Below are 15,121 nucleotides of genomic sequence, written 5' to 3' on the forward strand. Positions count from 1 at the left end.
TTCTGAAAGAGATGGGAATACCAGACCACCTGACCTGCCTCTTGAGAAACCTATATGCAGGTCAGGAAGCAACAGTTAGAACTGGATATGGAACAGACTGGTTCCAAATAGGAAAAGGAGTACGTCAAAGCTGTATATTGTCACCCTGCTTATTTAACTTATATGCAGAGTACATCATGAGAAACGCTGGTCTGGAAGAAGCACAAGCTGAAATCAAGATTGCCGGGAGAAATATCAATAACCTCAGATATGCAGATGACACCACCCTTATGGCAGAAAATGAAGAGGAGCTGAAAAGCCTCTTGATGAAAGAGGAGTGAAAACATTGGCTTAAAGCTCAACATTCAGAAAATGAAGATCATGGCATCTGGTCCCATCACTTAATGGGAAATAGATGGGGAAACAGTGGAAACAGTGTCAGACTTTATTTTGGGGGGCTCCAAAATCACTGCAGATGGTGATTGCAGCCATGAAATTAAAAAACACTTACTCCTTGGAAGGAAAGTCGTGAGTAACCTAGATAGCATATTGAAAAGCAGAGAAATTACTTTGCCAGCAAAGGTCCGTGTAGTCAAGGCTATGGTTTGACTAGTGGTCATGTATGGATGTAAGAGTTGGACTGTGAAGAAAGCTGAGCACCGAAGAATTGATGCTTTTGAACTGTGGTGTTAGAGAACTCTTGAGAGTCCCTTGGACTGCAAGGGGATCAGCCCTGGGTGTTATTTGGAAGGAATGATGCTAAAGCTGAAGCTCCAGTACTTTGGCCAGCTCATGTGAAGAGTTGACTCACTGGAAAAGACTCTGATGCTGGGAGGGATTGGGGGCAGGAGGAGAAGGGGACGACCGAGGATGAGATGGCTGGATGGGATCAAATCAACATGTAAAACAAACAAACACCTTCCTCGGATACTTAAACTGCAGCCAGCGCAACGGGATGGTCACTTTCTTTAAATCGCTTTTTTCAGCCCAAAGGCAACAGCCAAGTATGACCTGGGAAAAGGATAAATGAAAAAAAAGAAAAAGCCCAACTTAGAGCAATCCAACCCTTCACTGCTTCCAGCAGGAATTGGGGCACCCCGCTTCAGCTGAGCAGTGAGTTTGGGCATGAGGAGAGGCCCCGCGAAGGGGCCCCAGGGGCCTTCTCTCCCCCAAATCCAGCACACAGCCGCTGTCCCGCTCCCCTCTTCCAGGTGACTCTATGCAAACCCAAAGTGAGGGAGTATCCCCGCAGAGTCAGTAACTAAAAGCCAGCAGGTTGCAATTATTTTATTTTCCAATCAGTCAACAGTCCCAGCTTATGGCTTTCTTCCCTTTTTACGCAACGACTGTCCTTCTCCAGAGAAAGCAACGAATCTGCCTCCGGCTTCATCCTGTGAGGAGAAAACACCATCTTCAGCAGCTCCTTGGAAGTTCACTAGACAAGCTTTATTCCTCTGGGTCAGGTGCCGCCCTGCCATCCTCCTTACTCCCACTTTACCCCTACAAATGTGAATTATCACCGGCTGAACTGAAAACAAAGCCAGGGCAACTACTCTACCGCAGCCTTCTTCCCCTAGAAGAAAAACCGCCCCAAAGCACACTTCCAGTCCCTGCTGTGTGCCTCCGCAGACAACCGCCCCATCTCAGGCCACACGTCTCTCCTCACACCAATTCCAGCCCGCGTCGCTGTTATTTCCAGCTCTGCAGCACTGAAGCTGCCTTGGTGAGCAGTTCAGCGTCTCTGCACACAGCTCTGACTTCCCCTAGAGGCTCAGCTCCTCGGCAGACTGGTGCACTCGGCAGAATGGTGACTCGGCAGCCCTCAGTCTACCAAGGTATTCTCCTCCCAGCACAAAGACTGTTTTCCAAAAGCTCTGAAAACAGCAAGTAACTGTCCACGAGCTCTGCTGCTAGTCGGGGAGACACTGAAGAGGACCCAGGCTCCCAGCCAACGCCGACCACCGCCTGGGGCAGCTGGTGTTTCTCCTCTGCCCCGTGCAGACTTCTCGTGGTGGCGGCCACGGGAGGGCACGCCGAGACCGGGCCAAGCAGCGCCCCCTCCCTGCAGGGCCTGCGTCCAGCCTGTGGTTGGCACCGGAGCCTGGCTTCTCTGGTGTGTACACATCAGCCACAAGAGGGCCCTGCTGACTTCACCACTTGAGGAACCTGTCTCCCAGGCGCTCGGGGCTGTGCCCTGCCTGCACGGGCCACGCTCCACGGCTGCACACAGCCATGGGGCGGCCCCGCTTCCAGGGTGGCAGGCTTTCTCGTGCCTACTCTAGTCTCTGTTTCAGTGGGCTGTCACGGCAGCCTCCTGAGAGGGCGCAGAGCCGGCCTCCAGGGAGCTGTTAAACAACTGGGCACCTCTCTCTGGCAGCTCACTGATGGGGCTGGTGTGAGACTGCTGGGGCCACCAGACCACCACCACAGGCTGGCCCTGAGCACAGACACACCTCCTCACAGCGAGGCGCGGACCCCGAGGCCCAGGGGCCGGCAGTGTGGCTTCCCCGGAGGCCCCGGTCGTGGCTGGAAGGTGGCTGCCCTGCCCCTGCGTCCTCACAGGCCTTTCCCTGGGGTGTCTGCATCTCCTTGGCGTGGAACAGGGCCCACCTAGAGCCTCGTCCCACCTCACCTCTAGAAAGGCCGTGCCTCCAAACACAATCGCACTCAGGCTCAGGGGTGAGGGCTCGGCACAGTGATGTGCAGGAACCAGGCACAGACGTCTGAGGACCCTGCTCCACTGTGTCCCCTGCTGTCCCTGACCCATGGCAGAATCTCCACCTCCTGGAAGCTTCAGGGTCTTCCCTCTGCCCCAACCTGGAGCTGTTTCCACTCACTGGCTGGAGGCCTGGAGGGCCCGTCTGGGAAAGTTATTTCCCTGGCGCTTCCTGCCCCTTTGGTGTCTTTGAGCTCCCAGGACTGGGGTGCTGGCAAGGGAAGCCTCCCGACTGCAGTCTTCACGCTGGGGGAGTGGGCTGGGACTTCCCCTGGGCTCCGCTGGCAAAGCTCCTCCAGCTGCAGCCAGCCCAGCCTGTGTGTGGGAGCCGGGTGGGGCGGACACCAGGGACAGACTACCACTGCCAGGCTGAGGGCCTTCCAGGGACCGGGACGCTTGGCCCTTCTCCTGGGGGCAGGGCCGAGTGCCCTGGGACAGACGCTTGGTCCTCAGCGCGGGCCCTGCCCCCTGCCCCAGCAGGGCTGAGGCGACCCAGTCAGGTGCCTTGGTCTCCTCGAGGCTCCCCCACGACCCCCGTGAGTGTGCCCCGTGTCCCAGGACAGGCAGCGGGAGTGCACCTGCCGGCCACCCCCATCACACACCGTGCCTGGACGTGTTTGCGCACACCCGTCTCCCCACCCTTTGATGGTCAGGGATGAAGGGGCCAGAGGATGGCGAGGCTGGCAGGCATGGCCAGCAGCTGGGCTGGGGCGAGCAAGCGCCTGGTGGGGAGACCGAGAGCGCTCCTCCCAGCTTAGCAAGGTCTCAGCATGGTGTCAACGCGACGAGCGTTAAGGCCAGGAAGGGCTTTAAGTGGGTCTCTGAACCCCTCTTGGTCCCCAGGGGACCGAGCCTCAAGAAGGAAACCCGGGGACCAGGGTCTGAAGTGGGGCTAACCACCTAACCCAAACCCAAACCGCCAGCAGAGTCACAGTGGCCAGGCGGCAGGCTATGTGGGGTTTCTGAGCCAGTTCCTGGCACGCAGGAGAAGGGCCTGTGCGGCGAAACCTCCCCTCCCCGCCCTGGGCCGAGGGAGGCATGTCTGGAGTGTGGAGGTGCTGGGGTGGCTGCTCAGTGGTCAGCTCTGCCCGAGGCCTGGGCACCCTGAACACCACCCCGCCCCGACCCCAGTGCCCTCAAGCTCCGGTCTGTGAGAGGCAGATGATCACAGCAGCTGCCCTGCAAGACTGACCCAGGGCTTAAAGATCTCAGCGCACAGCCTGGGCAGGACCCGCACAGGAGAGCAAGGAGCTGAGCCCTCGCCCATCCCCACCACAGAGCCAGCAGAGTCCACACGGCTTCAGCAGGACAGCCAGCCCACGGGGAGGAGGGCTGGGATGGAGAACACACGAAAGGAGACCCTCATCCGCGAGGAAAAGAATCCCCTTGTCACCAGTAGCCAAGGAAACTTATGACTCATGAAACACTCACCTCCTCAACCTTTTTGACCAGCGGACGTGAGTTTCTGATGAACGTGATCTTGCCAAGTTTAAATTCATAGTTGGGAATTCCTCTATCAAGAGAGAGCAGGAGAAACGTTGGCGCCAGAAAAAGGGACTAGAGTCCGCTTGTAAGCAGAGAGAGGAAGCAGGGCCTCCCTTCCGCTTCGAGGCTGTACCCACTGCACCTCGTGCCAGCCAGAGGGCGCCTCCCTGCTGAGTCCAGGGGGAGCAGAGGGCATGGGGCAGGGTCTCCCGGGCTCACATCAGCGTCCTCCAGCCTCTCACTCACACGCACTTCACTCCCCAAGAGGTCGGGCGCAGACCCGTCTGTGGCATCTCACATGATCAACGGGGACGCAGCTCAGCCCTGCTGTCACCATGAGGGCCACCAGAGCCAGGACTCTGCCCCGAGTCCCTGGGCCAAATGACCGGGAGAGGCGGCCGGGCGGCCACTGACAGCACGAGCTGGGACGGCCGCGTTGTGGGCAGGACAGAGGGCTGATGAGGCCGGCGGGCGGCTGGGCGGGCCTGGCGGTGGGGCAGCGCCTGCGACCCCACAGAGCGCGGCAGTCGGGGGCCTGGGTCAGGGGGTGGGTTGGGGCCAGCACACCCACCTCTTGATGTCTCCAGGCCTGACTGGGGAGGGGCTGGGCTCCACCCCCTTCTTCTTCCCGTCCAGTCTGTTTCCGGAGCCAGAAAAGGCCTAGGCGAGCAGACGTGGGGTGAGAGGGGCCTGGGGCAGGGGCAGCACTGCAGGGCGTGGGCGGGGACTGCCTCGGGAGCTCAGAGCCCAGCCCCCCGGGGCCCCGTGAGCTCAGGGGAGCCCCCGCCGCCGTGCCACCCAGGGCACTGGCTGCCCATGGCTCAGCTCTGCAGCCTGCTTCCCGGGCCCAGGCTGAGCCTCGCCCACACTCCCCCGCTCTCCCAGGGGCGGCAGCAGGGCGGGGGGCCACCATGTGCCGCGGGACACGGTCCAGAGGCCACAGCAGAGGTCACGGCTGGTGAGCCCTGAAGGGCTTGTGCGCGTCTGCAGCACTATTGCTACTTTCTGGTAGGCGAGTAGTTTTATGAAGTCGGGGCTGCCTGGCAGTTGCTGGGAGGATCCCGCAGAAAGCGGGTAGAGAAGGGTCTGGAGACTGAGGTGCCAGGTGCACATGTGCGGGGTGCCCCGGCCTGGCTGGGGTCCCTGGGGCGTCCCCGACAGGCAGGGGGCGGCACTCACGCGGAAGCCCAGCTCCCCGGTGTAGCCACTGTGGTCAGCTTCGCCTTCCTGGAGGGACAGGAAAACGGGACACGCCTCTCAGCGGGGGCCCAGCCCTTCCCGGGACCCTCCCTGGCCTCTGCCGGCGCCGGACAGCCAGGACACGCGGGGCCCGCGAGCGGGGCTGGGCGGGGAGAGCACGGCTGCAGCAGCACCAGCAGAGGCGGAACCCCGCGGCAGGTGCGCAGAGCTGGGGAGGGTGCGGGGAGCCACTCACGGCTGCCTCCTCGTGCTGGGCCTGCCTCTCCGGCTCCTTGTAGCCCAGGGGGGCGTCGAAGTCCACCTGTACCCGGGGGGAGAGCACCGTGACGCGGGGCCGCACGCAGCCTCTGCGCTGGGGCCACGTGGGCCCACGTGCAGCTGCCAGAGCCCCACAGGAGGGGCCACTTCCTCCACGGTCCCGGGTTACAGTCCCAGCGAGACTTTGGCACTGCGGCCCGCCACGTCCAGACCTCCCCAGTGTTCTCTCCCTCCCCTCTGCTCTCCATTCCTGAAGGCTGTCGTCTCAAGAATGCCATATAAACGGACCCAGGCAGATGGAACCCCTCTGATGGCCATCCTGCCCAGAAACCTGGCGTGCCGGGCCGCTGTGGAGACCAAGAGCCCCCTCCTTGGAATTGAGTAGCCCCACCTCAGCCTCCAAGGAGATGGGCCCCTGGCAGGGCTGACGTGCTGGCTGTCTCAGAACCGACAGCAGCCCTGCCACTGACTACAGGTCAGCGGCCTCCTTGGAGGGTCTGGAAGCATCTGCTGCCCGCTCCCCAGCAACCCCAGGGGCCACGTGACGCCTCCCCAGGGCGCCGGCCAGCAGGGCCCCAACAGCCCTCCTCCCACGGCCACTCACGTTCATGTCGCACTCAATGATGGACACGGCCTTGTCCGGCTTGGTCTCCATCACCCGCAGCTCATAGATCTGGCGGGAGAGAAGGGCTTGGTTCCTGGCAGCTCTGGGCCCACCACACTTGTGTCGGCACGCCTGGCCCCGCACACGCTCACTCCCCTGACGACAGCCTCCCCGGCCACACCTCCCGCTGTGGAGAGCGGAGTGGTCAGCCCCCCAGCCTGTCCCTCAGCTGATTACCCTCGTAGATGATTCCAACCTGACAAGGCAGCTAGGCAGCTAACTGCAAAAGACCCAATGTCTATCCCAGGCAAGTTCACTCCCAGGAATTACTGCCAGCAGGTAACGAGCTAAACGCTGGGTGAGACGGTGCTGAGCGTGCTCGCTCCAGCACGGCTCATCGTGGGGTGCACTGAGGCTGCCCGCACCAGACTGGTTACGTGAGTGCCGCGATTCCCATACAAGGCAGAGGCGGCAGCGCTTCCCAGGCAGCCAGGAGGAAAGGAGGCTGAAAGCCAGCTGTGGTGTCGGGAGGAGCCTCTGTGTGGAGACCACGCAGCGACTCACAGGGCGAGGAGCAGCACGCGGCCTCTCCTGCGCTGCTTCACGCTCGCTCTCTGCCCGGCGGCCTCTCCTGCGCTGCTCTAGGCTCTCTCTCTGCCCGGCGGCTTCTCCTGCGTGTTTCAGACTCTCTCTCTGCCCAGTGAGCATCTTGCTTCTCTCATGACCAGCTGAGACAGCTGCACCACTGAACACTGAACGGGAGGGGCGGGTCCCCAGCACACAGAGAGGGCTCAACAGCCCTCGGCTGGCTTGCAGGCCCCCCAGTGCGTGACGGGAGTGAGTCTGCGCTGCCCGGGGGCCCCGGGCACTGCTGCTGCCGTCATCAAGTCTGCGTGGACACTCGTGTCCGTGCTCCCCTTTGTCGACAGCTGCGCTCCCAAACTGCAGGTCACGGCTAACTAGTGGCCCGTGAAACCTCCAGTGGTGGCACCAGAGCTGGAAGAGAGAAACCGGAGGGCTGCCCTCCAGCCTGCAGCTGCCGAGGGCACCATGAAGCTGGGCTGCTGCTTCCAGAGAGCCTGGCACAAGGCTCCTCGGCGTCCACGAGGCCCCTTCAAGGGATGAGGTTCCCGCAGAGGCCCTGACCCAGACTTCGCGCCACACTCAGATGGGTGACCAGCCCTCAGCACAGGCTGCCAAGTCTTCCACGAAGGGCCCTTTGGAGGATCCAGTCTCCATACTTCCAAAAATGGAGACCCTGACGTGCATCCTGAGTCTACGCACACCTGGGTAACTGTCCTTCCCTTACCACGCAAAGAAGTCACTCTCTTTACCATTTTTTTTCTGCTCTTATACTTTAAGAACAACGATGTTAAGATGGCCTGTAATCCAAAAAGCTTAAGATAGACAACAACGAAAATGTCCCCACGAAGCTAAAGGGAACAAAACTACGTCTTAGTTTATGAAAAAATACAGAGTGTGACTCAGAATCCGTAAAACTGAACGGTAACGACTCTCGGGGCTGCACGTCTCACGAGGGAAACTGTCAGAGAGCAGCCGGCGTCCGGCCCGGAAGAGCGTCTGTGTGTGGGTGTGTCTGTGTGTAACTGGCGTCTGCTCCCACAGCGTGTGAGAAGCGGGCTCATGCTCACGGCCTCGAGGCTCCGGCATGCGAGGGGCTGAGACACTCACCTTCTCATTGTAGTTGATTGCAATCACGTCCCCAGTGGTCAGACAGGCGAAGTTTCTCAATGCATTTTCTAGCCTGTAGACACACACGGTCAAGGCCAACAGAGCAAGATGGAGTCCTCACATCCGAAACAAGTGCCCACAGCGGGTTCGCAACATCAGGCCACTCTGCGTACCGAACAGTCGGGTGCCTAGTTGGCGCAATGATTCAGTAGCAAGAAGGAAGCATCTCTAACACGTGGTAATGGGGTGACCCTCACTCTCCACTGAGGGAAAGAACCAGCCATGGGACAGTGAGACCCCCAACCCTGAGAAGGGCAGATCTCTGAGGTGGGAGGCAGCTAGGTGTCTGGGGCCAGGGGTCGGCTGAAGACAGGAAGAAGGGGGCAGAGGCACCCTTCTGGGGGCACATGAGCCAAACTCGCTGGAGCGTGCGCGTCACTGCACGCATGTTACGCCTCAACGAGAGGATTTAAAAGGCCCTGTAGGAAAAAATATAGAAGGAAACATAGGCAAAGTTGCCTCAAAGTGAAGATGTTCTCATTTATGCTTCTGCCGTTTCCACCTTTTGGGCAGTCACTTCTATTTTGCCGTATATTTTAGACTAAAAACATTTAATAATAACAACTTTAAAACAAAAAGTAGCCTGTAAGCCCTTTCTTTAAAAACTACTACACAGTTCTCAAAACCGAGTCACCCTGAGTGCCCAGACAAGGGAAAAATGCCCAAGCACAGCATGCCTCCTCCTCAGCAATCTACTGACCTGCACTGAAGACCCAGGCCAGGCACAACGCACGGCTGCAGACTCGCCGCTGGGCTCTGTGCCAGGGCCCCTGGAGGGAGGCACAGCTGCCCCGGGGCGGGGTCCGCCGAGCGCCCAGCACGCTCATCCAGGCCCCCACGCCGTGTGGACCCACCAGCCCAGCACCAATGCTCCCAAGTCAGTGTCAATCACGCCTGCTGTGCGGCCCCACGGCAGGCACACCCCACGGAGGCCGGCTATCACCCGCTGCCCGCACAGCTCCGCCCACACAGAACTCCAGAAGGATACACGGCCTTAGGGTTGGTGATGTCCAGGAAGTCGGGGCTCTGCGGCTGGAACTTGGAGTACGTGGCCACCTGCAGGTTGACACTCTCCACCTGAACCAGGCCGCCCTCCTCCAGCAGCAGGTTCTGCATCATCTGGAGGGGAGCAGAGGGGACGCAGTAGGGGCGTGGCCGGGGCAGGGGGAACTGCGGGAACACCTGGGGCAGCCAGCCACCGGAAGGGCCGCAGGCGAGGCCCTGCCTGCCCGCTCCAGGCCTCCTCAGGCCAGAGCCTTCCCACAGGGACCTCCACCCACTTCACCCAACCCCCGAGGCCCCAGGCCAGCCTTTCTACACTGTCCGGGACAGTGCATTTCCACATAAGCCCTTGTAAAAACAAGGGCCCTCGGGTACCTTCAAAGCACCGACAACACTGAGAGCAGCTGGCAGTCACAGAAGACGGTGCTGAAGGTCAAAGGGACAGAGGGGGCAGCCGTGGGGCCCTCACACTGGGGACGCTGCGGCCCAGCCCCCCCCACCAGCAGCACTCCTAGCCGCCACGGGCCCCGCCCTGCGGTGCAGGAGCAGCTCTGCCGGCCTGTGGACAGCACGGGGCCAGCCTGAGGGCAGAGAGGCTTCATTCCCATGGCAACGTGGCTGCCTGCTCTGGACACTGAGGTACAGGTGACCGCATCCGCACACGCAGCAGGGAGAAGAACACGGGTTAAAAATCTAGAACTCTGTATTCGGACCATTTGAAAATGCCCCTGCTCCAGCACTTAGGCCCAGCCTGGCCCGGGAGACGGCAGCGTAACAGCACGGCTGTGGTTTCCAGGCAGGGTCCTGGAGCGCCGCGTCCACGGCCACACGTGACAGCAGCCCTGGAGCAGGGCTTCGCGGCCCGGCTGCTCACCCAGTGTGGGAGGTAGCAGATGCCCTCGTCGGCCACAAACTCCAGCACCCCGCAGTGAGTCACTCGGTCCGAGTTCTTGTTGGTCAGCTTGAACAGCATGGGGTAGGTGATGTTAAGTCGGCCTGAAAAGGGCGAGGGATGAGGCTCAGCTTCTTCCAGGAAGAGAAACCCAGTCCCTAGACCCTCCCTGGGGCAGCCCCCACCCCTGGCAGGCGCTAGGACCCTCATGGGGCTGAGCCTCGTGCATCTGCCCACCCAGCGGACCCTGCGCTCCAGCTCCAGCTGACATTCGCTGAGACAGCACCACTTACACGGGCGCTTGTCTGAAATCCCAGCTCTAGAAAGTGACGTGTCTGCACACTTATTCACAGTTTGCACATCGACCAGGTGCTGGGAAAAGTCAGGAGGCCCAACAGCACACCTCCAAGAGTGCCCAGACGCTCGTGCCAGGGAGGCTGCTGGGGGGTGTGTGAAGCTGGGCGCCCGGGGTGGGGTAGCAGGAACAAGGTGCCTCAGGCACCGGGCCCTCGTCACCAGCGTGCCCTGGGCTGCAGAGCTGTGCAGCGGACTGAGGTGGGTCAGGGTGAACGGACTGATCAGGAACCCAACCTCGGGTCTGAGATTCTTGCCACTGAAGAGACCCCCGTGTTTCTCAGTCCAGTAATTTTCAAACTTCATCTTGTGATTTCGAGAAGCACCTTGGGGTGCCTGAGCTTGCTGCGCCCCTCACCTCCTCTACCCACAGGATTTCACCTGGACAGTTCCTCCCATGACTGACGAAGTCTGTCCAGTACTGGCCTAAGCCCCTGTCCGATCGACCCCTGAGCCTCCTCTCCCGTCTGTGTGCCAACACACCTGGTCTCAGTCCTGGGTCAGCTCCACGCATGAGTCAGGCTCCAGGCCGGCCCCTCCTCTGTGATACCTGGGCCTAAGGGCCGTGCCCTGGGTCTACTCACCCCCCAGCCCGGCTGAGCAGAGCACAACTCGAGGCCTCCCTCCACGGGTACAGCGGCTGCAGCTAGCTCTGCCTAAGGGCCAGCCCCTGCCCCTGCCCGCTGCCACGGGGCCCTGGCTGTTTACAAACCACAGGCACCATCCAGGAAGCATTACCACCCCCGAGCAGTCACACAGACGGCTCCGCGTGTCCTGTTCAGAGGTGAGGACGCCAACCCAGAGAGCCACTAGTCTGGGGTCAGGTTGGGCAAGGTGCAAAGCCCAAGCCAGCACCTGGCCCCACTGAGCTGCCCAGCGTGCGCCCTACAGTGAGGACCCCCCGCCCCGAGGGACTCGGTGTTTGTGGCCGGGGTCTCCCTAGTTCCAGGAGTGGGGCCGGGGTGTAAGGTCTCGAGTGGCTCCCGTTGGAGGAGGGGTCGAGGGAGGGAGAACAGCGTGGCCTTTCCCATTCCTGCTACGAGGCAGGCGGGGGTGGGGGGCAGCTCCTGGGGTGGAGGACTCAGAACTGTGGCTGGAGCTGAGGCAAGAGGTGCAGGGAGACGAGAGGCCTGCTCGCAGCATCCTCCTGGGGCCGCCACTGTCCTTGAGGGGAAGACCCCGAGCCTCCAGCCAAGGCCATCGGCTACCCCAGCAGCGTAAACGGCCCTGGCGCTCACATCCGCCTTTCATCTCCATGGGACCTGGGTGGGGGTTGTCAGAGAAGCACCTGCAGGCCCCAGCCTCCCAGCCCAGCGAGCACCCTTCAGGGACGGCCCCCAACCAGCCTTGCTGAAGGGGCCTCTACCCAGGTGCTGAGGGGCTCCCGTGTGGCCCCGGTTGCCCAGTCATGTCATCTCTGTCCTCAAGTCGGGTAGCAAGTACTTACTGAGCTGGTCGAGGGCTGAGGGCGGCATAATTACTGTGGAAAGAATGTTTAAGACACGTTAAGAGAAGGAAAACTAACGGGGCAGAGCAACACCCGGAGTGCCCCTTCTGTTACGTCTACACGGACGCACTCAAGGAGACTAGTGGGGCAGGCAGGATTTCACACTGGTCTGTCACAGCAAAGCTGGCCGGCTGGAACCACTCGGCCCTCGGCCGGGAATGTGATCACAACAGGACCCTCGCCCCACCTCCCAGCGTCCGGGGCTGTGACACCATCAGGCGACCAGATCCTGTCCACACGCAGGTGAGGGCTGCCGAGGGCTGCCGAGGGCTGGGGCCCTGCAGGCGGGGGCGGGAGGGGCTGCGAGTCACAGACATGAGGCGACCAGATCCTGTCCACACGCAGGTGAGGGCTGCGAGGACGGGGGCCCTGCAGGCGGGGGCGGGAGGGGCTGCGAGTCACAGGAGAGCGGCACGTACTCTTCCCTCCTTTCTCCACGTCTGACCTGTCGTTGGGCCCCGCGAGCATGGACACGGAGAAGCAGCGGTACTGCGTGGAGAAGCGGTTCTGGAAGACCCGGGGGATCGGGTGGTCGAACATGTTGAAGGAGAACTAGGGGAGGAGAGAAATGCTGCAGCCGGCACAGAAGACAGGCCCGGTCCTCCCGTCTGCAGCCAGAGCTGGCCAGAGCAAGGTTACCCAGCCGCCACCTCGCAGCAGTCTGGGGCACCTCCCAGCAGCTGCTGCCCGGCTCGTCCCCATGGTGCTCAGATGGTGCCCCCAGCAAGCCTGTCCTTGGCCTCTTCCAGCCCCCGAGCCCCCCGCCAGCAGGTCCCAGGACCCCGTGATGGCCACGTCCCCGCCCCCGACCACGCTCCTCTCGGCCCGTGTTTCGGAGTGCTGCCATCTGCTGGGCTCTGGTCTCCAAGCACCAGGGAAACACCACTAACCAAACGGCTCCAACCTCTGCCCTGGCAGAGGCGGCGCGCAAGGCAAGGGAGACAGGCCCAGGAGACCATCTGGGTGGCGGCATTCTCAGCACGAGAGAGGGAAAGGGAACCGCGAGCTCGGGGACACTGCTTTAAGAGGACAGTCAGGAAGGCATTCTCTGCAGAAACCAGAAGCCCCGCACCCCCGCCCCAGCCTCCAGGAGCACCCTAACTCTTCTCTGGACCTCCTCTGTTCCACCCAGGCCCAGGGCTCACACCCCTCTCGTGGGGCACTCCATGATACCACACCCCTCCCTCCCACACACAAGTGAAGCCTAGACACGGTGCCACCACAAACATAGGATCCCAGCTCTCAAACTGCAGGTTACAGGGAGGCTCAGAACTCAGGCTGCCCAGCAACCCAGGGCGTTCTCAGGGTACTGTGACTACCCTGAGGTGCCGGAGTGGAAGAACATGAAACCGCACAACCGGATACCTGCTCAAAGGATCGGAACCAGGGTCTGAAAAAACAGATGTACACTCATATCCACAGCAACGCTCTTCACAATAGCCAAGGGCCGGAAGCTACCCCAATGCCCACCGACAGAGTAAATAAAGAAAACATGATCCATTCACACAATGGAACACTGCGGCCACAAAAAGGGAGGAAATTCCAACCCGCCTGACGATGATAATGAACTGAGGACATTGTGCTCAGCCAAACGAGCCACAGGGAAGGACAGACACTGCAGGATTCCCCTCACAGGAGGCGCTTAAGGCAGCCAAGTTCAGACAGAAGGAGAAAGGGGGCTGCCATGGGCTGGCAGGAGAGCCCACTGTTCCACAGGGAAGACTTTCAACTTTTCAAGACCAAAACGTTCTGGACATCCACTGCACAACATCAGGGATGTACTTCACACCACCGAGTTTGCACTTACACATGGCTTAAGTGTTAGATCTACGGCATACGGTTGTTTACAAGTTAAATAAACACCTTAACAAGACAGCACGTCTTGACTGGATTCTAAGCACACACTGTTAAAAGCAGAGTCCGGTACTGATGAAATAGTTTACTAGCAATTCCAGAACGAGCAGGCTGGGCCAACTGTCTTCCACAGACGGCAAACGCAGCTCCTGCTTAAAACGGACGGTTCTCCACTCCCTGCAGCGCCGCAAGGGAGTTTTCCAAACCATGTCTCTCCTTCTTCTAGGCAAGACTCTCCGTTGGACAAAATCTGAGCCAGAAGCCTAGCAAACACAGGGCGTTGGGGATGAACGGAGGAAGTGGGCTGGGGGCCTCCTCACGTCTCAGCACCCTCCCCACCGAAGCCCTGCGTTCTCGTCCCCGCCCCGCTGCCCTGCACGACCCCGGCGCCAGCACCCGGGCGGCGCCCGGCAGCGTTCCGGGCTGGGAGGAGGGCTCCCAGCACTGACACACTCGGGGGCGGTAAGCCGGGCGGCACGGGGCTCTCACAGCTCAGCAGGCAGGCCAGCCTGCAGTCCTAAGGCACAGCCCGGAACCGTGCGCTCCCGAGCCGGCGCCACGCCCGCTCCGGCGCAACGGGCGAGCGGTCTCGGGGCCGCGCAGGCCCGGGCGCTGGGACCGGCCCGCGCGCTCGCCTCTCACGCCCACAGCGCCCCGGCCGACCCCGCGCTTGTCCGCGGGAAGCCGACACGGGTCTACACGCGCGCGGGAAGCCGACACGGGTCTACACGCGCGAGACTGCGCTCAGTCCCAGACGTCGGCGGACTCAGGCCGGGTGACTCGGCACCTCTGCGGCCTCCACGTCCGCCCGGCGCGGCCGGCCTGCACGCCCGGCCACTCACCATGGCGGACGCCTCCGCCGCGCCCGGCCAGACCGCTGTGCCGCGGAACGCTGCCGGTGCGGGCCGCCGACGCCCCCTCGCAGCGGCAGCCGCCTCAGCCGTGCGCCGGAAGCCCGGGGCTCGCCGGAACGGACGGAAAGCACTTCCGGGGGAGGCGCGAGCGCAGGGACGCTGCGCGGGTAAGCGCGGCCGAAGCGCGAGGATCAAAAGCGCCGCCGGCGCGCGCGTCCCGATACGCCTGCCTGACCCGCGAGCGCCTCCCGGGGTGAAACCAGGCGGACGGCGCCCCCTCCCCGCCTGCGCTGCCCGGCACGCGGGCCGCCCCCGGCCGCCACAGACGCCGCCGAGCACGCGGGCGGAAGTGGGCCGCACTTCCGCCCTGAAGTGGGCCGCACTTCCGCCCTGGAACTCGGCCGCGCCCCTGGACGCCCTGAGTGACGCGCTCTTCTGACGTGTCGGCGTCTGCCTGCGTTGCGACCCCCGTGGCTGCAGCCCGCCAGGCTCCGCGGCCCGTGGGACTCTCCGTAGGGCTGCCATTTCCCTCGCCAGGGCTCGAACGCGCGTCTCCGGCCTGGCAGGCGCGTTCTTTACCACTGAGGCGCCTGAGCATTCCTGCAGTGACGGGCAGTGAGAGTGAAGTCCTCAGTCGTGCCCGACTCCGCGACCCCACGGACTG

At 61.9% G+C, this 15,121-nt stretch overlaps 1 protein-coding gene across 2 annotated transcripts; it reads right to left on the reverse strand.

Moving 5' to 3' along the window:
* Positions 1 to 1,251: 1,251 nt before the first annotated feature.
* UFD1L (ubiquitin fusion degradation 1 like (yeast)) lies at positions 1,252 to 15,103 on the reverse strand. Of its 2 annotated transcripts, none has more exons than XM_018044840.1 (12): positions 15,037 to 15,103; positions 12,169 to 12,301; positions 11,690 to 11,722; positions 9,871 to 9,992; positions 8,983 to 9,113; positions 7,935 to 8,007; positions 6,243 to 6,311; positions 5,616 to 5,681; positions 5,360 to 5,407; positions 4,752 to 4,840; positions 4,127 to 4,208; positions 1,252 to 1,370 (listed from the first exon to the last, which is right to left on the reverse strand). In XM_018044840.1, exons 2-12 carry the CDS (start codon positions 12,287 to 12,289, stop codon positions 1,296 to 1,298), a joined length of 909 nt encoding a protein of 302 aa, XP_017900329.1. In that variant the 5' UTR covers positions 12,290 to 12,301; positions 15,037 to 15,103; the 3' UTR covers positions 1,252 to 1,295. The 2 variants fall into 2 exon arrangements, with proteins under 2 accessions (XP_017900329.1, XP_017900328.1); XM_018044839.1 differs by lacking the exon at positions 15,037 to 15,103 and adding an exon at positions 14,446 to 14,997.
* Positions 15,104 to 15,121: the final 18 nt, after the last annotated feature.

The sequence above is a fragment of the Capra hircus genome, unplaced genomic scaffold (genome assembly GCF_001704415.2).
Source record: "Capra hircus breed San Clemente unplaced genomic scaffold, ASM170441v1, whole genome shotgun sequence".
Lineage (NCBI taxonomy): Eukaryota > Metazoa > Chordata > Mammalia > Artiodactyla > Bovidae > Capra > Capra hircus.